The sequence below is a fragment of the Lytechinus variegatus genome, chromosome 9, assembly GCF_018143015.1.
Source record: "Lytechinus variegatus isolate NC3 chromosome 9, Lvar_3.0, whole genome shotgun sequence".
Taxonomy (NCBI): domain Eukaryota; kingdom Metazoa; phylum Echinodermata; class Echinoidea; order Temnopleuroida; family Toxopneustidae; genus Lytechinus; species Lytechinus variegatus.
Genome location: NC_054748.1, coordinates 36,720,315 through 36,742,785, shown reverse-complemented (window position 1 = coordinate 36,742,785; position 22,471 = coordinate 36,720,315). Strand labels below are relative to the sequence as shown.

The following is a 22,471-nucleotide window of genomic DNA, read 5'->3' as shown; positions in this document are numbered from 1 at the left end:
ACTTCCCCACAGCTTGGATTACAGGCGCACGCCACAACGCCCAGCTGAACTATGAATTAAATTTATTTTGTTAAATAGTGAAGTTCTAGAAACAACAAGTCAAGTAGCTTTACACTTGTACTGGTAGTCGGTGTCCTGGGCGTAGATTAAGGTGCTCCGGCAACAATTGCTCCGCTGTAAATTCCACAGCAAAATCGAATGGCCAACTTCAACCCTGGTTGTAACACTATACCCTATCCTAAACCTAACCCTAAACCCAACCTGGTAGGTGTTTCATAAAGCTGTTCGTAAGATAAGAGCGACTTTAAGAACGACTGGTGATCCTTTCTTATGTGCTAAACCTTCGCCAATGAATATACCATTTACCACAAGAAAGGATCACCAGTCGCTCTTAAAGTCGCTCTTAACTTACGAACAGCTTTATGAAACACCCACCAGGCCTGAACCCAACATAAAACCATATTGCAACCCTCCTAACCCTATATCTTTAGATGAAATAAAGCCTGGAGCAATTGTTGCCAGAGCAAATGTCCTTTCACTGAAGATTAAACTAGGATTAGACCATGTGGGATGAGCCCAGACAGAAAGTGAACCAAACACAACACCATAAAAAAGTGGCAATATAGGCCGTATGTCTATCAGGAGATAGATTGATAAAAAAAACACTTTCATGGCTACATTTTGAACTTACCAGCCAAAATTGGTTAAATTGTACATGATTCTACATGTATGGATGCTATGGGAATTTCCAGGAGCTGTTTCACATAGATTTAAGTATGACTTAGAGTCGTATTTAAACGCCTATTTGCGTGCATTATAAAAGACATCACCGCATTGGTCAGAGCTCCTTGGTCAGATCATGACAAGTGGACGTGCACTATGTCTATGGGTGTTGATTGATATTAGATTGCGCGTTTGCATATCGTGTATGCATCGACATCTCAGTCCAACTCAAAGTCATACTTAAATACCGTGGAGCCCCACCACATAGTGTTTAGTGATTGATTCTTGGGCTGATGTACGATTGATTGTATCAACTATTGTGTGTAATCAATCATAAAAAATAGCCCTACAATCAATTGCTATGCTTTAATGTATGTAACAGGGTCTTTATATTGAATTATTTGTATTTTGTCTGATCAGGCATGTGTGAATACAAAAACACACCTCATGAACAAACATGCTAAATGCAGCCATCCGCAGATTTGAGCCAGATGTTTTTGGTTTCAGATAATTGATTTAGAGTGTTCAAAGTGTGGACAGCCAAGCTCTTCTTCGTATTATGAAGGGGGAGTTGTATCATGTGCCTTGAACACATGTATGTACACAGCAGGATTAATCCCTTGAATTCGCTTGGTGCTGGCAGTGACTGCTTAAGCTTAATAATAAAGGACAAGTCCACCCCAACAAAAAGTTGATTTGAATATTTAGTGAAAAATCCAACAAGCATCACACTGAAAATTTCATTAAAATTGTATGTAAAATAAGAAAGTTATGACATTTTTCGCTTCATTTTACAAAACGGTTATATTTACATCTTGGTCTGTATGCAAATGAGGGGACTGATAACATCGCTCGCTCACTATTTCTTTTGTATATACATGTACATGTACTACCCGGTATTTTATTATATGAAATATTCTAATTTTCTCCTCATTTACAAATGAAACAAGGATTACTACTTCCCTGAACATGTTGAATTACATTTGTTTCAATCAAGTTGGTTCTTATTGAAATTTAATATTGTATAACTCAAACAATAAAAACAAAAGAAATAGTGAGTGGGGGATATCATCGACTCTCTCATTTGCATGTCACTCTGTTTTGCATACTGTAAGTGAATTTCAGCATAGATCCAAATCAATGAATAATAGTAATTTTATAAATAAAAAATAGATTGAAAGAAAAAAATCAACAATAAAGTGAAGGGAAGTAAATGCAAAGATGTATATTAAAATGAAACAATATTATTATGGGGAAACGATCCCCATATCTCCAGAAATTCCAAATGATGTGATCATGTTGCTTTAAACCCTCATGTATTTGTGTAGATAGATACAGTGCTTTATATGATATCCCATCCACATTTCCCTCCCCGATTAACACCTCTAAATTTAAACTGTGTTTGTTCTCTCTTTCTCTCTCTGTTATCTCTAGATCTTACACCTGACACCGGGAAAGACGGCTGTTCCAGTATGTTCTGTACGATGTATTCACTCCAATCACGACAGCTTCAAGGTTGGTTAACGCCGATGTACAGTAAGGCAGGGCCCCTTGCGCTTATTGGCACTATAAATGCACTATACATCTTTCCATAACTAACAGCATTTCCCATTGTTTTGTAAGATGTATTCAATCACAACAGCTTCAAGGTTGGTTAGCATTCATGTCATGCAGGGCCCCCCTTGCACTTTTTATAGGCAACTTGTCAAAAGTCTGTGCCACATATTTTGCAAGAATCCTTCTAACTTACCGGAATCTTCACTATACATGTACTAGTGTAAGGCGCTATGCATCTTTCCATAGCAGATTTCCAGCATTTGTTTTCTTTATTGTGAGGATTGGTAATGAAAAGTCGTTGTTGGATTCTTACAGGAAAGATGCGGCTTCGAGGTTTGACAAGTTGCCTATTACAAGGGAATATCACCCCTGAATACATGGTAACATCTCGGCTGATTTCAAGTATGTGTACACTGCATTGTGTTGATGTTAAGGGCTTAAAGGAGGTTACCGACTTGAGCTCCAACCCTGATATTTCGATACAAAAATGGCACAAAAATTATGTTGATACATGTAGCTCAACATCAAATGCATTTTACATGTACACTAGATAACTTTAATAAAGTGGGGGGTCCCTGAACACAAAAAAAATAGTCATTTTAAAAACAAACGGTGTTGAACAGTTTAATCTTTTTTCTAATAATTCTCTGGGGGCCTACATTTCTTTTCAAGTCTCACACAACTCTTGAGTCTAAATTTGCAATGTGAAAAATCTCTTTTGGATAGCATGTAGGAATGTATTTATAGGTGAATGGTGACATCAGCCATCATGCTGTCTGTCAAGCATCAAGGGTGATGACATCCTTTTATCAATGTGACCTTGACTCATCAATACCCCATGACCCTGGCACACAAAAGCATTTATAGCGTTTGATCGAAGAGCTGATTTTTATGCTTGAATACATTGAACATTCTGTGCAATCAATTGTACAAATCAACTGGTCAGTTATTCTTAATAGGCGGTTTCAAACCGCCTCGATCACAAGAATCCCCGTTAAATTACGAGAACTTTTTAAGGCTAAAAAATACCCGTTAATTATTCCTGCATTCACACTGCCCCGAAACACATCCTTCGGGATAAGTTCCCGAAGTTACGAGCATGCGCAGTATGGTCTGATAAGCAGGCAAGGCGGGAGATTCAAAATCACTAGCCCAGCACCACCCACGCCGCCACGCCCAACGACACGCTGGGATAAAAGTTCCCGTAATTTGCTTTCACATTGCCAAAATTCCTGCGACCTTGGAAAAATCCCCACGAAAGTTCTCGTAATTTCGCCAAGTACCTACTATTTAGCGGGTATTTTCTTTCGGGGAGATTACGCGTAGTTTGCTTTCACATTACCAAAATACCTGGTATTTTCTGATCGGGGTAAATTTCCCGATCAGAGAATACCTGGAACTGGCGAACTTCGAGGCGGTCTGAAACCACCTTATGTTTTGTGTTTCTTGCTAGTGACGAGTTTCTCACTCAACTAATCCAAGGTGAAAATGCAGTGTAGTAATAGTTGACTGCTTTGCATTTATCAGGCCTGGCCTTTATGCAATATTGTGAACCCCCCCCCAAAAAAAAAAAAAAAAATCCCAAAACATTGTGAGGTAGATGTTACAGATATACAGTTGATGAATTTCCATGCATTATTTTTCCTTTTCTCCCTTTTCTGTGATTATACCTCCACGAATATCGAATTGCAAAACAGGAAATTGTAGGTTATTATACAGTAAAGTGGAAATGAGATACAGTACAACTACAAGAGCAGTAGCACAAGCAAATACTCAAAGTGAAATATTGTATGGAAAATCAGTTGTTAATATATTGGGCTAACCAAAATCAACAAGTGCATTTTACTGTGCCGTGGTGATTTATTAGTTTGTTTTATTTCATTGTTCACCATGTAAAAAGAAATATTAACAATTTGTAACAATACAGCATTTCTTCTTTAGTTAATTTCAGACATGTACTACCAGATGACTTGTGTTATTCTTTATTTACTATTACTATTAAAGTTTAGTTCAAACTACTACATGTACATTTAAAAAGACAAGAATGCATTCATACTGTACATGTACTGTAATAGTTGATCTTGATGCTTTGTTCATTTGCAATCATCCCATTATCTATACGGTTTATTTCCAATTCGTCTAATGCCAATTTGCCCAATTGCCAACTCGTCTACTACTATTTGGTCTATCATCAGTTCATTTACTCACCACATGGTCTACTTTCATTTAGTCTAATGCCATTCTGTCTAATGAACAGTTGGTCCAATAGCCAGTCCATATACCATTTTGTCTAATTAAACTTAAGTGTTAATTGTGCAAAATGAATAAAAAGAAAATGGGTATTACACCAACTTGTTATTAGACGAAATGGCAATAGACGAAATGGTGATTAGATGAAGAGATGATTTGACCAAATGGTTATTGGACCAAATGGTTGTTAGACGAAATGTTGATGGGTGAAATGGCATTATGAAGGTACATGTAGACCATGTGGTGAGTAGACGAATTGCTAATTTACCATTTATGCATTGTATCCACTCTTATTGTCCTTTTCTTTCTTTGGTTGATCCAATCAATCGTAACTCTATGGAAATCCATCGGTGTCATAATTTTTTCTACAGGAAATTTGGACAATGTCCTTTGTAAACAAAGAGAAGCGCAGTGAGTTTTCAAGAAAACAATGAATGCATGAAGGTAATTCATTGTTAGAATATATTTTGAACAAACATGCATATTAAATAGATTTTGATGTTGCTGGCCGTCCATAGTTGTGATTGATCGGATCAATCGCAACTCTTTGTAAGATGGGGCCCTGAACTATCTTTATTTTTAATCCTCTCTCTCTATCTCTCTCTCTATCTCTCTCTTTAATTTCCAGTATTCTGAGGTCCAGCTGGAGCATGCCAAGGTGCTGAAGCCCAAGCCTGACCCAAACAACCTCCTCTTCGGTCACAACATGAGTGACCACATGCTGACTGTTCCCTGGACCGAGAGGGACGGCTGGAGTACCCCTCGCATCACCCCGCTCAAGAACCTCTCGCTCCACCCGGCATGCTCTGTCTTTCACTATGCAATCTGTGTAAGTTACTAGACATTAATAAGATGATGATGATGATTTATGGTGATGGTAATGATGATGATGATGGTGATAATGATGATTTATGATGATGATGCGGCCATATTTTATTATGGTGGTGATGGCGGTGATGATGTTGATTGTAATGATGGTAAGGATTATTATTGATAATGATGACAGCATGATGACGATGATGATGGTGGTGTTGGTGGTGGTGATGGTGGTGTTGGTGATGATGATGAGGATTAGGAGGATGATGAGTGATGATTGATAATAATTCCGACAGTGATACGTGTGATAATTATGATAATGATGATGTTGACGTTTCTAATAGCGACAATAAAGAGTGCTGCAATCACCACACAGGCAGATCCAAAGATCCAGATATTGGGTCCTTTGGGGATGAACTTTTCTATAAAGTCTGATTGCACTTTGATGAAAGAAAACATTACCAGAACTTATATATATATATGTAAATAATTAAATGAAATGATATGATTTTTTACGATTCTTTTGATGACTCCTTTTTTTGTAGCTTTTTGAAGGGATGAAGGCTTATAAGGGAGAGGATGGTAAGATCCGTTTCTTCAGACCGTACGAGAACATGGAACGAATGAACAACAGTGCAGAGAGAGCTGCATTGCCGGTAAGTAAATTAAGTTATTTTCACGTGGTCTACAAGCACTTTGAAATAATAATAACAGGCATTTATATAGCTTCATCTATCTAGAAATAGTCTGTTCCGAGGTGCATTACTATTACTATAATTATCCCAGCTTTAGCTCAAGCTGCCTTCTTGCGCTCGGTGCATTTAAGGAATTGATCCTGCCGAGTAGCTGTTCGGTTTAACTGAGTTGAGTGCAGCGCAATGTTGGTAAATTTCTTGTTGAAGGAAAACATGCCATGGCTGAGATTAGAACCCACGTCCCTCTCATTGAGAAATGGCAGTTTTAACCACGAGGTCCCCACTTCTCAGATAGTCCAGAACCACATACGCAGTTGGTCTACTCTGAAATTGGTCTAGTTGCCATTTGGTCTACACTGCATTTGATCTAATGATCAATGGATTAAATGGTATTTTAGACTGAGTGATTGTTACATGAATAGGTTAAGACCAGATGGGACAAGACCAAAGGGAAAGTAGACAAATTGGTCCTAGACCATTCCGCAATTCACCAGTAAATTTTATCAGGATATCCTGATGTTTTACCTGGAAAACTGGTAGATGTTTGGGAATACCATCATGAATACACATTTGCCACTAATTATTATTGAAGTGTATAAACAAGCAATGAACTTTTCAGTGTAATGTATGTCATAATTGTACAGGTACATATTATTAGATGGTATTTGGAATTGGGACTGTAAATTGAAAACTTTTAAAGATAAATTCCAGTATTGGTAACGATCTCAAAATGACTTTTTACAGAATCTAATATAATGACCACCCAAGTGTCTGTTTGTATGAATAAAAAATATGTGCCAAAGGATTCTGGAAGAAATTGTGTAATTGCTGAGAAATAAGCAAAATAAGCGCGGATTCAGTCACTTCCGTCGGGTCTTTATGCCAGCAATATTAATACACCGTCCCACGTGTGCCTATCTGTGTTGGTGATCTTCAGTGTGAACATTTTTCAGCGTAGATTTCAAGATTTCACAAAGTTCAGTTCATGTAACTTTACCAGATCTAGATCCTCGATGATATACTGACAATTAAGCCTGGTTTTACAGACTTTCTCATGAAATCAGTGTTTACTGCAACTACTGGCATTTCTCTTTAATAGCAATCAATTCCAAATGTTTTAAGGATAAGTTTGAAGATTGTGTCCCCTTTTAATATTTGAAATCGATTAAGGGGGTGTTGCACAAACAAATTTGCAATCATTACATGTGATAGATCAATTTTAAATAAAGCAAATTAAAATCATTCTTGTTAATGCAAGAACCAGACAAGGGATCAAAAGTTAATTTGTGATTGATTGCAAAACTTATGATTGATTTGGGGACCTAAAATTGACTTTCTATTAATTACTAGTTTCGTGTAACACTCGATAAAGGTAATAAAGGGATAAAAGTTGAATAGAAAATGACCTTGGTGTGATTTACCCAAATTAAAAAAGAATATAACAACATTTAGTACCTGTGTAGATTCATAAATTCTTACAAAGTTTGTTTTTATCATGTGTGAAATCTAGTATTGCCTTTAATAGAGAATCACCCTTTTCCTCTTTTTGCCGAGTAAGCCAAGCATTTAGTAAAGGGACTAAAATAGTATCCATTATCTTTATGCTACGCTTTATTAAACTTGAATAATTGCACAGCCTTCAGCTAAATCTTTGTAGGGTGGGAGCTAAAAAAAAAACTAAAGTGAATTTGCTGTTCTGGGAATGATTATCTGCAGAGGCAAGGGAACCACTGCAGAAAGACGAATGGCGAGGAAATGATCCGATGCATGGCTAGGCTTGTTCACACAGACAGGGATTTGATTCTAGATGGTGGAACCAGCTCCTAATATGCATTGGATCATTTCCTCTCACCTGTACTTTATTTGCAGTGGCGTAGCTACGGGGGGGGGGGGGGGCACATGCCCCCCCTGAGATTTGGTGTGCCCCCCAGAAAAAATTGGCAGAGCAAAAAAAAAGAAAGAAAAGGGAGAAAGAAGAAAAGGAAAAGAAGGAGGACAGAAGAAAAAAGAAGAGGAAAATAAGAGGAGGAAGACGAGTGAATGAAACAATGTGAGGGGAAGACTTGCAATTAAAAAACACATCTTTCATGTTACTATATAAAATTTTTGCTTGCGCTTCGCGCCAGAATTGCCTGTTCGATGAGATTCATATCTTGCTCAATAGGCTGATATGGAGCAAGTTTTGAAGTCAATATACAAAACATATTTTAGCTCGGACATCGAGCTTTTATCATTTTTTTTCATTTACAAATTTAAGTGGTCTGTAAAATGTCCGTTATATGGTCTACATATCAGCATTTTAAGCTCGCCCTGCGTGGTTACATTGTTTGATTTGCCAAGTTCATATTGTCTCTGTGTATTCCATAATGTTTTTTTCAATTAAACAAATGTATTCAGAATGCCCAGATTCTAAGGTCTAAATCTAAAACATGTGCGATAGCCTGCATGTTCTTTATTTAAAATGTACTTAAATTATCCAGTTTCACATCAGAATATCAATAATTGTCTGCTCAAGATTCACGATCGCATGATTAATGATACCCAATTGACTATATCCTATTTATGATTTACAAAATATGAATAGTGTCCCGCTTTTAGGTCTAAAATCTCAATTTTCTTCCTCTCATGCTTCGCGCTCGCATCAATTGTTAAGTTACATACCTATCCCATTTATTAATACAAAAATTAGAATGACCAATTTTTAGGTCGGAATGTCAAAAAAATTTGCTTCGCGCTCGCATTATCTAAATATATTGGCGTTGGCAGTAACCATCTAGTTACATACGAATCTTGTTCAGGATCACACATAAGGTTGCCAGAAAATTAAATTTTCAGGAAAAAATACATGACAGTTAAGAAAATCGCTCACGCTTCGTGCTCGAACTTTTCATAAGGCTTATGAGATTATTTCATGTTTATGTGGTTTTATAAGAATAAAACTAAGAAGTGACTGATCGGGGAAAATATAGGTGAAGATAATTTCGGGCCCCGTCCCCTATTGGCGAAAGTCGGATCCGCTCTTGTGACACATACACACACACCAGAAAAATGGCCGGTGCCCCCCCCCCTGAAAAAGCAAGGACCCCCCAGTGCCCCCCTGGGAAAAAAAATCCTAGCTACGCCTACGCCACTGTTTATTTGTTTTATAATGCAACTTCATGAAATTATTTATCATGCCTATTATTTTCTATACAGAGATTCAGATGTGAGGAAATAAACCAATGCATGGCAAGGCTGATTCACACAGACAGGAATTGGGTTCCAGTTATTGGGACCAGTCCCTACTGTGCTTTATTTGTACTCCATTCTCACCTGTGCTTTAGTTGCATTATCTCCATCCATCAGTGAAATATGAATGCATATTTTCTTATGCAGAGATTTAGTGGTGAAGAAATGATCCGATGTATGGCTAGGCTTGCTCACACAGACAGGGACTGGGTTCCAGATAGTAGGATCAGCTCCTACTGTGCATTATTAGTATTTCACTCTCACCTGTGCATTATTTGTTTTATTAAACAACTCTATGAAGATATAATTTTGTGCATATCTTTTTGTCTTACACAGAGATTCAGTGGTGAGGAAATGATTCGATGTATGGCTAGGCTTGTTCAAACTGACAGGGACTGGGTTCCAGATAGTAGGACCAGTTCTCTTTACATGAGGCCCACATTTATCGGAACTGAGGTGAATACAAAATAAAGTTCTTGTGGCTTGCCTTATTCCAAGAATTCATGAAGTCTTGCTTAAAGTTAAAGCTTGCCTTTGGTCAAAGGTGAATTATGAGCATCAATGAACATTCTGACTTGGCCGTTGAATCATCCATTGTGAAAATTTGAATTTTGATTTTGTGAATATCTAGCTACCTCTCTTATTTATCGTTCTCTTTTTGTTTAAAAGTGTCACCCCCTCATTAATCTTGACAACTTTGAAAATTGATATGCCATACAAATAAATGTTTTTAAAAAGCATAGGAAAACATTATAAAACCATTGAATTTGCCATGAAAATTATTTTAATCTAACAAAACTGTCATTTTTTTGGCATGCTTTGCGCACATAATTCTATATCATAATTTGGCATGCAGAGTATGGCAAAAATTTCAAAATTTTTCATTTTTTTTTTGCACCCCCCCCCCCCATCCGAAGTATCGATTGATGTCCCTCTCTTCATACATGTACATAACACAGTATGACTGTCATTCCCTTTTCTTCCTTTAATTTCTTTTACTTCCAGCCCACACTCGGTGTAAACTACCCCAAGCATGCTCTCCTCTACTGCATTGTGGGACCGGTCGGACCTTACTTCGAGACGGGTACATTTAACCCTGTGACGCTCTATGCCGATACCATGCACATCAGGGCGTGGCACGGAGGCGTCGGCTACGCCAAGATGGGAAGGTAAGGTCCATGCCTGTAAATATACATTGCATCCCAGAAAAAAGGAAATTGAGATTCATGTAGGGAAAAATTACACCAGGGGGGGGGGGCTCGGAGCGATTTAGCCCCGGAAATGCTCAAAGAGCCCTGAAAACTAAAAATGGAGCCCTAGAAATCCCTATTGATTGCAATATCAAAGCTTATACTACTCCCAAGAATGTTCTGTAATCTGATTGGTTCAAATCGGATCACATGATATTCAGCGAATTGCACTAATGCATCCAAAATGCACTATCCTGCACTCTGACATCATACCAAAAGTACTATTCTGCAAGTGCAGGATAGTATGAGGTCTGGAAATATCTAGAATTTAGATCAAATATAGCATTCGGGGCAACTCACTAACAGGAGAGGGGCTATATATAACAAACAATGCACGCATGCTTGTGCATAGAGGACCTAAATAATGAACTCTGCTCAACTCGCCAAACGGATATACCTTGGCTCTTCTCGCGCATCATTCATTATTCGGCCCTACGTGCAATCCAGTGTCGCAGACTTCGGCAGGTAGTTGTCAAAAGAAGCCCCCGAATAAAAAAAAAATTGCCTTGATTTCCATTTGGTTTTGCTGAAGTTATCAAATGATATGTGATACTCATTTAATGTACGTCTTTAAAATAGCAGATTTTCCTATTTATTTTGATACCTGTTGATACCTCATGTGATATGAACGCTTAGGCATGGAGGATTAAGAAGCATATTTGAAATGTGAATGAATATGGGTTTCCTTTTTTTTCTTGAGGGCACTTTATATTATTTGAGGTTTACTTGGGATTCGGTTTGTTAGAGAATTTGAACATCTGTATGTACATGTATACAATCTTTGTATTTAATGAACCATACAAAGGAAATTGAAAAAATTAAACAACTTTACAAAAGGAGGAATATAATGGATATAAAGTTTATTCTTCTTCATCTTTCACTTATAATCTGTCATTACTACAGCACTCACCATGCGGCCTTGAAACAGCTGTCCAAGTAGCTGTTTGCTGTAAATGCTGGTAGTATTACGATGCAATCTGTGAAATGAAGTGTGGTTTTAGGAAAAGGATTAGATTACTCTGCTCATGCAAATGATACAATATGTTAAATGAAAGGAGCAGTTTCATTAACAGGATTAGATTGCAAACACAAAATATGAAGGTTGCCTTGAGGAAGATTGTGAAGGTTATATAATTATTAAATTTATTTTCTCTTCAATGTCCATTGTGATGAAATCATATGAATGGTTCTATTTAAGGAAAACCTTTAACCCTAAAACTGCCGGGGGAGGGGTTGAATCAACCCCCTGACATTTTCCATGACCATTCTGCTGCGTGATTGTTTTTACTGCGCCACTCGCTGACTTTTTACTTTGAAGTTTTGCACATATATATATATGCATCACCTCAATTTTAAGAAACCTACAATAGGTAACAAAACGGCAGAGAATAGCATTCAAATTCTTACTAATTGTATACAAAGCACTTCTTGGTCAAGAAGAATTATTAGGGTATAAAACCAGTAATCACAGTTGTAATTTGCGCAGTTCAACGGATCCTCTGCTCTTACAGCTCCCATCCTTAAAAAAAAAGTAACGCTAGGTGACCAAGCATTTGCTTGTGTAGCCTCCAAGCTCTGGAATAGCTTGCCCCTGGAAGTTATAAAAGCACCATCTATAACGAACATTAAATCTAAACTCAAAACACATCTATTTAATCAATAACAAGCATTTTAGGAGTCCTAAAGAGCGCAGTAGAATATATTCTTTAGTGAATAGTTTCTGCGCTGTATGAATTTATATATTACTATTATTATGTACAGCAACTATGCTCCAACCATCAAACCCCAACACGACGCCGAGGCCAAGGGCTGTCAGCAGATCCTCTGGCTCTACGGCGACGAACACTACCTCACCGAGGTGGGCACCATGAACATCTTCCTCTACTGGTACAACGACGCCGGAGAGAAGGAGCTGATCACCCCTCCCCTCGATGGTACCATCCTACCGGGGGTCACCAGGCGTAGCTTGCTGGATCTTGCCAGGGAATGGGTGAGTGCGATAGTAATAATAATCACTGATGATGATGATGATGATGATGATAATGAAATTGACAATAATAATAATTCAATAAATTATGTATTTTCAACTATTCAATAAAATCACGTTAAAATAATGATAATAATAAAAGTAGTAGTAATAATGATAATAATAATACTTATAATAAGAATAATAATGATAATTGTGATTCTGATTATGAAGGCTTCACTTTGAAATTGTCTTTTTAAATGTAAATTTAATCAGAGACTGAAAAGAATTTTTAGCAGTTGAGGGACTTTATGTAGATTTACAGCTGAATTCTGATTTCATCTGTAAATGAGCATTTAATTAATTCTTGAGAAATAAATGAAAATGATTTAGTGACATTTAGCTATTCAGCCCAGTAGATTGTCTTGTTTTACCATCATGTAATTTTTTGTGTGTGATTACAAAATCCACCAAAGAGATAAGGGGGGGGGGGAAACTTCAGGTGCAGCCCATTAGATGTCTTTTTTTTACCACTATACATTTCTTCTTGTGATTATGTAATCCACCAAAGAGATAAGGGGGGGGGGGACTTCAGGAAAAAGAAGTATAAAGACACTGCGGGACTATCAATGTTTAAACATTGAATCTATGTAAAGGTTAGGTTATGACCATGGTCATTTAGGTTCAATGAACTTGTATTAATGTTGGGAGAATCAAAACAAAACTTAACCAAGGTTAAGTTTTTTAAATGTCATAACTCCGAAAGTATATGGATCTTGTTTGTGATACTTAGACATAAGAGTGATCAAGCATCAGTGAACATCCTGCATGAGTTTCAGGTCACATGATGCAGGTCAATGATCTTTGGCCATGTTGGGGTATTTGTTGAATTCCCGTCATAACTTTGAAAGTTTATGGATCTAGTTCATGAAATGTGGATAAAAGGTTAATCAAGTATTACTGTATTACTATTATAAGTCTTGCACATGTCTTCGGTCACACGATCAAGGTCGAATGTCATTTAGGGTCAATGAACATAATATTTTGTCATCATATGATTGGTGTTTTTCTGAATGATTATTTTATAGTCACTTTCAAAGTCAGCACTGCTGCTATGTTGAATCGCGTGATGCAAGTGAGACTGCCAGAGGCATTCCACTTGTTATGAAATACATCTTGCTTTTGTTATCTCATTTTTTCCACCAGAATGAATTCAAGGTGACCGAGCGCAGGGTTGCTATGGATGAATTTCAGAAGGCACTCTCTGAGAAAAGGGTAAGTTTTGTTTACCCATCATGCATTGTTTTTTTTTACACTTGAAACTTATAAAAGGGGTACTCCAGGGGGGCGTTTCATCAATATTTTCGTCCGACAAGTTGTCAGATCTGACAACTTTCCTGGATTCTGATTGGTTGAGAAGCACTGTTACTATAGTAACTGTCGGATAAAACAGGACTTGTCGGATAAAACGTCCAACAAGTCCTTTCATGAAATGCTTCCCAGGTTGAAAGTAATATGATTTCAACAAATAAACTAAAGCAGACAAACAAAACATTGAAAATTTCATCAAATATGTGATAAGTGGCATTGTTTTCTCAATAACTTTCCTGAGTGTGTACATATTGATATTTACATTGGATGATATAATTTTATTGAATACTCAATGAAAATGTATCACTCAAGGAATATTTTTTGTATTCCATTTTGAGCCATCCAATATAATATACTTACATGTATGTGTAAATAGTAATAATAATGTCTCTATGCTTTGTAAAGGACCTTGGATATTATTATTACTTCGGCTTCAGCTTGGCGGCAGAAATTATTTACATCGCACTCATTTTAAAGAAGAAATTTGTGCCAGGTACCCATTTACCTCACCTGGGTTGAGTGCAGCACAATGATGATCAATTTCTTGCTGAAGGAAACTATGCCATGGCTTGGATCTGAACCCATGACCCTCTTGTTTCAAAGGGTTTATTTCTGATTGGTCTAATGCCAATTCGTTCAATTGCTAACTTGACTACTATCATTTGATCTAACATCAGTTCGTCCACTCACGACATGGTCTACATGTACTTTCATTTAGTCTAATGGCATTCTGTCTAATAACCAGTTGGTCCAGTAGCCATTTCGTCTATATACCATTTGGTCTGATTGGACTAAGTGTTAAATTGTGCGAAATGAATGGAATGGATATTAGACCAACTGGTTATGAGATGAAATGATCATAGACAAAATAGTGATTTGATGAAATGATGATTGGACCAATGGTTAATGGACCAAATGGTTGTTAGACGAAATGTTGATGGATGGAATGGCATTCGACTAAATGAAAGTAGACCATGTGGTGAGTGGAAGAGTTGGCAGTAGACAAATTGGCAATTTACCGTTTCAAAGTCTGGAGACAAATCCACTTAGCCACAATGCTCCATTAAATTATTACCTTTATAATTTCTTCCCTTTTTTTCTCCCAGATAATTGAGTTCTTTGGTGCTGGTACAGCTTGCGTAGTTTGTCCGATCGGGAAGATCTTATTCAAGGGGGATATGATGGACATCCCAACCATGGATAATGGGGCGGAGCTTTGCAAGAGATTCTACAATACACTTATGGATATTCAGGTATGCCCTTTCTCACCGTATTTCTTTATTTTGTTTTTCCTCTCTCTGTTTTTTTCTCTTTTCTTTCTTCTCATTTTTATCCTCTATTTCTTTCTCACGTTTTTATTTATCTGTCTTTCTTTTTTTCTTTCATTCTTTTAAATATTGTCTTTCTTTCTGATCCTTGCCATTCTCTCTCTCTTCTGTCTTCGTATTCTTTTTTCTTCTCTTTATCTGTCTTTCTTTTTATATCTCTCTTTCATTTTATGAAGCTTTATCTCTTTCTCATCTTCATTTTCTTTCTCTTTTTCTTTCTGTTTCACTCATATTTTTTTCTTTTTCTCCTTTTCTGACTCTGTCTTTCTTATCTTTATTCTATAGATCTTTCTCTTAATTTCTCTTTATCTATCTCTCTGTCTTTTGTTGTCTTTTCTTCTTCCATGTCTGTCTCGTTCTTGTTCTCTTTTTCTGTTTCTGTCTCATTCTTGTTCTCGTTCGTTCTTTCTCTCTTTTTCATTCTCTTGTTTTATTCTGTCTTGTTCTTGTTTTCTTTCTCATACTCTTTATTTTTTATTTCTGTCGCGTTCTTGTTCTCTTCTCTTTTCCCGTCTCTGTCTCGATCTTGCTCTCTTTCTCATTTGTTTTGGTCTCGTTCTCTTTGTCTAATTTTCTTTCTTCAACCATAAGGAGCCCTTTCCAATGTTCAATGCCCCCCCAAAAAATCATTATTGTCATCATTACTAACATTTCTGCCTTCTTCCTTTCAGTACGGAAGGGTCAGTCACCCGTGGGCCGTGGAGATCGACGAACTCATCGACCTCGAGCTCAGCGACGAGGAGACGATTAGCAGCTCGGCCAACTGAACATTACCCGTCTTCACCCACAGAGTTCATTGACCTGCAAGGTCAAAGGTCATATGTCATCAAGAGGAGGTCATGCCCTTGCCAGAGATGAACGTTTGTATATTAACCGATTTCACCCCTCCTCCAACACCTTGTTATCTAAAGTGCTTCATGTTCAGTCAAAGTGTGTTCACATGTACAGAAAACTGCTGAAGCATGAAATGCCTCCAGCAGTGAACTCCAGCTGTATTTATACTACGTATGAACGCCCCTTCGAAGATTGCCTAATGTATCATAATAGTGGCTTGGTTGTGCAATCTCATAATATATTTATTTTTATCTTCCCTCTTTGTATTCATGACTCTTATTTGTTTTTATTGGTAACATGGTCGACTCGTCCAGCTTTTTAGCCGGGCTACTCAAACCAGCTGATTTCATTTTTAAGTCATATCTTACTTTGCATAGTGGTTCTGTAATATTTCTGTTATTCATATTATGTAATTTATGAATCATCTGTTTGTCGGTTGAAATTGGTAATAATGATTCATTTTGTGCTGTCAGAGCAATGAAGCAGTAATATAAAATATCTGTTTGTCCCTGTTCACACTAACCTTTTTATGAGTACTCTGGTTATCTTCCGCTTAGTCTGTATGCATTATTCGAATTCAAGTAAAGTGTACAAATATTAAATTTGGGTGTGAAAGGGGGGTTGGATTGAAATGGTCATATGGATGACCATTTCGCACTGAACTTATTAATTTGTTTCCAGATAGTGTTAGTGTGGCAGGGCAGCTAGCATATACTGCATGGGTGGTGTATCGTATAATTACCATTATTTTTAGACTACTTTTTTTTCTTGTGGTTCACGCTTTTAATTGGCTTCATATCACTTCGTATTGGGGGAAAATTATGGTTACCGGTAACTGAATGTCGGCAGAAAGAAGGTGAGATGGTTGGATCCCCAGAAGGTTGACTGAAGCATTGCAAACTTGTCTGCATTTCTGCAGTGCGAAAGAGGTTGTATTAGTGTCGGGGAAATCGTATTTTGGAAATAGTATTTTGTACATAAAACCTGAAATAGCAATAATGTATTACGTAAAGACACCCGGGGCCGTTTCATAAAGCTGCTGGTAAGTTAAGAGCAACTTTAAGAATGACTGTTGAACCTTTCACCAATGAACCATCACCAATGAATATTTCTTTCGTGCTAAACCATCACCAATGAACATTTTGGTGTATACCATTTACCATAAGAAGGGATCCCCAATCGTTGTTCAGTCACTCTTAACTTAAGAACAGTTTCATGAAATACCCATCCGTGCCCTGTATCATGAAGCATAACGATTGATTGTAGGGCTGAAGTTTCTGATTGATCATACACAATTGTGAATGCAATCAAGTGTATAAATCGGCCTTATGATCAAACGCTAAGCTTTATGTTACCGAGCCCTGGGCCCCATCTTAGAAAGAGTTGCAATTGATGCGATCAATCACAACTATGGAAGGCCAGCAGCATCAACATCTAAAATACATATTCAAAATATTTTCTAGAAATGACGTATATTCATACATTCTCTGTTTTCTTGAAAAACTCAGTATGCTTCTCTTTGTTTTCAAAGGACATTGAGCAAATTTCATGAAGCAAAAAGTATGACATTGATGGATTTTCATATCTTTGAGATTGATCAGATCAATCGTAACTCTTTGTAAGATGGAGCCCGATGTTCTCTTTGTCAATTTCCATTCTTCCTGTTTCTTCTATTTTCATTATGAGTTTTCATTCATCTTTTCCGTAGGCTTTAAAGGGACGGTAAATCCACTCTTGGAAGTGTTTCACAAAATTGACCTCTGTTACAAGCTACTCAAATCGGTGCATCTGATTGGCAGAGAGAGACTTGTCAGTGAAAATTTTGTGGAATGCTCCCTTGGTTCTGAAGATGGTCTTGAAAGAAGAAGAGTGACAAATGAAGTTCTGTGCGAATTATACAATTTTTAAACATCAAGTGATAACTTGTTAAAGTTAAAGGGCAAGTCCACCCCCCAAAAAAAAATTGATTTGAATAAAAAGAGAAAAATTCAACAAGCATAACACTGAAAATTTCATCAAAATCGGATGTAAAATAAGAAATTTATGACATTTCAAAGCTTCGCTTCATTTCACAAAAACAGTTATATGAACGAGCCAGCTACATCCAAATGAGAGAGTCGATGATGTCATTCACTCACTATTTCTTTTGTTTTTTATTGTTTGAAATATGAAATATTTTGATTTTCTCATCATTGTCATGTGAAATGAACTTTCATTCCTCCCTGAACACGTGGAATTCCATTATTTTAACATTTTGTGCTTCAGGCAAGGAGGTCCTAATCATCAAATTCGTAAAAATTGAAATAATGTATAATTCAAACAATAAAAAAAAAGAAATAGTGAGTGAGTGACATCATCAACTCTCTCATTTGGATGTAACTGGCTCGTTCATATAACTATTTTGTTAAAAATAAGCGAAACTTTGAAATGTCCTAACTTTCTTATTTTACATCCGATTTTGATGAAATCTTCAGCATTGTGCTTGTCTGATTTTTCTCTATTGATTCAAATCAGCATTTTTCTGAGGTGGACTTGACCTTTAAAAGCAATAAATTTGTCTTCTACAAACTCTTGTGTCATTTTCAATTAAGATTCTGTTTCATTTGCTCAAGCTAGAGAGTTGATTTTTTTCATCTCAATTTTGGTTGTATATTCTATCTGAATAGCACATTTATACATATTTTAAAGATCTCTACATAGAAAAAATATACAACTCTATCGATTCAGATACAAGATGAAATTGGAGAGAAGCTTAGAAAATACTTGACATCATTGCCTGTTGATGTTAAAATAATCCCAATTTAAGAAAGAAAGGCATGACTACTTTCTTTTCACCATTTCCTTCGAATTTTACTGACCTGGAGATCCGATTTGCCTCTTCTATTGAAGCATTTTATTTTCAGATGGACTGTCCCTTTAAACCTCATCATCATTTTAATCTGTTATTTGCAAGTTGTATTATACATTTATGTTGTACATTTTATTCTCCATTGAGTTCACTGTTAAGTCGTTGCACAAAGGATTTATTATGCATGCTGTTGTGTTTTTTTGGGGGGGTTGTTTTTACTTTATTTTTAGCATAGAAGAAAGCTGCATGAATTATAAATATTCTGAAAAAATCAAAACAATGGTGTTCTTGCCATCTTATGTTTCAAAACTATTTTTATTTACCTGAATTTTTTTATTTTCACTTCTAGTCTTCAATTTATTCATGTTTTACATATTTTCATGATTATGTTTCAGAGATTAGGAATAACTTTATTTTACGAAAGACAATGAAAACTGTATAAATTCTAAGTGTCTTTGAAGGCGCTTGAATTCACTTGGTCTACTTGCAGATGGTCTTATTCTCAGATTGTCTAGCACCTTCATGGCTAAACCTACTTGGTCTACTAGCAGATGGTCTAATTCTCAGATGGTCTAACACCATCATGGCTAAACCCACTTGGTCTACTATCAGATGGTCTAATTCTCAGATTGTCTAGCACCTTCATGGCTAAACCTACTTGGTCTACACATATATGGTCTAATTCTCAGTCAAATCATCTAACACCATCATGGCTAAACCTACTTGGTCTACTAGCAGATGGTCTAATTCTGAGATTGTTTAACACCATCATGGGCTAAATCCATTTGGTCTTATTTCTACTTGGTCTAACCATCACTTAGTCTAAATGTCATTTAGTCTCCTGTCTCCTCTAAAGTCTGTTGTTTTTTATGTGGATGTGTAAACAGGAGTTATACATAGAAGTTTGGAAGAGCAAGTTGATTTTATTGTGAAAATGAAATACTATATATATAGGTGAATTTATTTTATATATCACTACTTGCATTCTGAAATACAGTCTGAGATTGACGAACTAAAGGCGACCGCACACCTTGCGATTGGTCTGCGACTCAATTTGGAATTATACGGAGTAAAATGTGATGCTAATATTGAGACTTGGAATATTTTACTGTTATGTTCGAAATCATTGTATAAATACATGTACCTATGTTCATATCTGTGACAATGCTATCATCCTTCTTAATATAAAAGCAAATTTGATATCTAGTCATATTAACAGTCGTACGATTGGCTACGATTTGAAACTAATTTGGCCTTAACTCCAAAATAGAGGCTTACAATCTCACAAAATGGTTAAATTAGTATTCTTTCAATTGATTTTAACCTCGAATGAAATGATATGTTCCATTAACATTTTCAGAAAATGAGCAAAATGTGATTTGTTCCAAAATGGGATCGCGAACAGTCATAAGGTGTGCGGCGGCCTTCAGGCATATTTTATTTTCAGTTTTTCAAAGGAAAGGTATGTCTACATAGAATGTGTATGACATGTGAGTATTTGTTTGCACATATGGCTTGGCCTTGCATGATTTTACATTGAGAAATCCAAGTTTGAAGTTTGCCACCCTGTGTATCTGAATGGTTCGTTTTCAACACTGAAATCAGCTAGACATATTTATTTCATTTTTGTAAAACAATATTTATTGTCTCTTGATAAACGATATGAATAATATTCTCTCAGAAAAAGTCAGAAAGGATTATTTTTCTATTTTTGTGACATTGTTCTCATATGATATTATTTTGTGTGCTGTTTTTGTTGTTAAGGCAGATAAGATCTGATTGCCTTGGTATGTGAATTGAACAAATTGACTTAATATAGCATTGATGATCAAAAGTATGAAATATCCACGTTATGTTAAGAACCTGTCATTTGATGGACCTGTTTTCACTCGCACCCCTCACAATTTTACTATAACAACAAGGTAATGCATTGATGCATTGGAAACTAGGCACTTTTTCATAAATTTGTCATCACTGACAAGTTTTTGTTCAATGCCATAGTGCAGCGCTCTTGAGCCAGTTATAACTGAGGACATCACTGGTATTGTCAGTGAATGACTTTGTCATTGATCACCATTTTGTGAAAGTTACCCCCTTGGTCTAGCTTCTACCGGAAGTCATGTCCATCACATAACAACAAGGGAAATGATGTTGTTCAGATCACCCAATGGCTTATGACTGCCATGCCATGCATGGTTGATTCTTATTACAGTCACATGTTCCCCATTGGCCAATCAGAATCGAGCTTTCAAATTTGAAGTCTCAATTGTAATTTGTTATTGGGAAGCATATGATTGGTGTAATGCGAATCAAAAAGCCATAACTTCAAGTCGCTCGTAAATTGAGACATTAATTGCAAGGACTGAATGCATTCTTGTAATAGTTTAAAAATCGAGGTGCATGTGACTCTTACAGTTGCATTTAATTGTAATATTCTACATTAGGCCAATTGCATGAAGTTTTGCAATGGAATGGAACTTATAGGATGATATTTACATCCCAAATGCACTGGGCCTGATCAGATGAAAGGAATCAGTCACATCTCTGAGATTAGTCGCATGTCTATATTTAAGATGCATGATCAATCCTTGGATTGCGTGAAATCATTTTTCTTGTGTGCTATGCCTGTGCTGTGAAAGTATGCAATGCAAGGGCCTGAGGTTCATGAAAAGTGTATCAATGCTTATTTTCTGTTATGAATCGTAAATAGACTTGGCAAAAATTAATGAAAGGAACATCATCTTGAAAAAAATGAATACAGGGAATAATTTTGCTTTACAAATTTGAATGGCAGTTTTGGTCATAAAAGAAAAGCTCTCAACTAAGTAATGTACAGTCCTACGTAAAAAATTGCTATACAAAAGACTTTATGCATAGCAGTCTTTAAAAAATGTGGAGGAAATTGCGATGCGATACCAGGAAAATTATTCCCTGGAATAAGTTTGGTGACATTAATTTTGAAAGGACCATATTCATTGAATTCACAATATCAAAGCAGCATGGATCTGCTTATATATAGATACACAAGTTGTAAGGGTACCAGTATATACATGTATGATTATATGTACTGTAATATATACCTGTAACTTATGACATTTTTATAACAATCTGGGAATTGAATTATCGAGAGGAGATTGACTCTTCAAATTCGATACATGGAAGTAATGTCTTATTTATTCATCTTAAAAGTCAGCTTTACAAAATTTAAGATGTCTAGTGCATAAATATATTTTCTTTGATAATATGATGAATTTGCTTGTGTTAACATAAGAGGCTATATTTGTCAAACCTTAGTATTCAAGATGATATTCTTTGTTAGTACTATTCCAGCTATTTATGAAATATTTGTTGCTAAACTTATTGCACAGTGTATTCCAACATTTTCTTTTTGTGTGCTGATTTTATTTTGTTTTTGTTGTTAAAGGCAGATAGAAACATTTTTTTCATGCCACAAATGTCCGTGAAGCTCATGTTGTAATCATTCAAGAACAAATTTGAAATTCAGAGATGTACTTCCTACCATCTTGGGCTCAAAAAGAACAATCGGCTAAATATAAATACAATCTCGTTTTTATGTGACAGTGAGATTATAATCAATGCTGTTT

The 22,471-nt window shown here is 36.3% G+C and overlaps 1 protein-coding gene across 1 annotated transcript in view; it reads left to right on the top strand.

Annotated features, from left to right (window-relative positions):
- LOC121422143 (branched-chain-amino-acid aminotransferase, cytosolic-like) overlaps window positions 1–17,433 on the top strand; it is a 28,048-nt gene extending 10,615 nt beyond the window's left edge. The window contains exons 2-10 of the mRNA XM_041617038.1: window positions 2,158–2,238; window positions 5,159–5,359; window positions 5,892–6,002; window positions 9,606–9,725; window positions 10,275–10,438; window positions 12,281–12,509; window positions 13,692–13,760; window positions 14,963–15,109; window positions 15,856–17,433. Of these exons, the coding sequence (XP_041472972.1) occupies window positions 2,158–2,238; window positions 5,159–5,359; window positions 5,892–6,002; window positions 9,606–9,725; window positions 10,275–10,438; window positions 12,281–12,509; window positions 13,692–13,760; window positions 14,963–15,109; window positions 15,856–15,951 (1,218 nt within the window). The 3' untranslated portion in view covers window positions 15,952–17,433. The remainder of the gene's footprint in view (window positions 1–2,157; window positions 2,239–5,158; window positions 5,360–5,891; window positions 6,003–9,605; window positions 9,726–10,274; window positions 10,439–12,280; window positions 12,510–13,691; window positions 13,761–14,962; window positions 15,110–15,855) is intronic.
- Window positions 17,434–22,471: the final 5,038 nt, after the last annotated feature.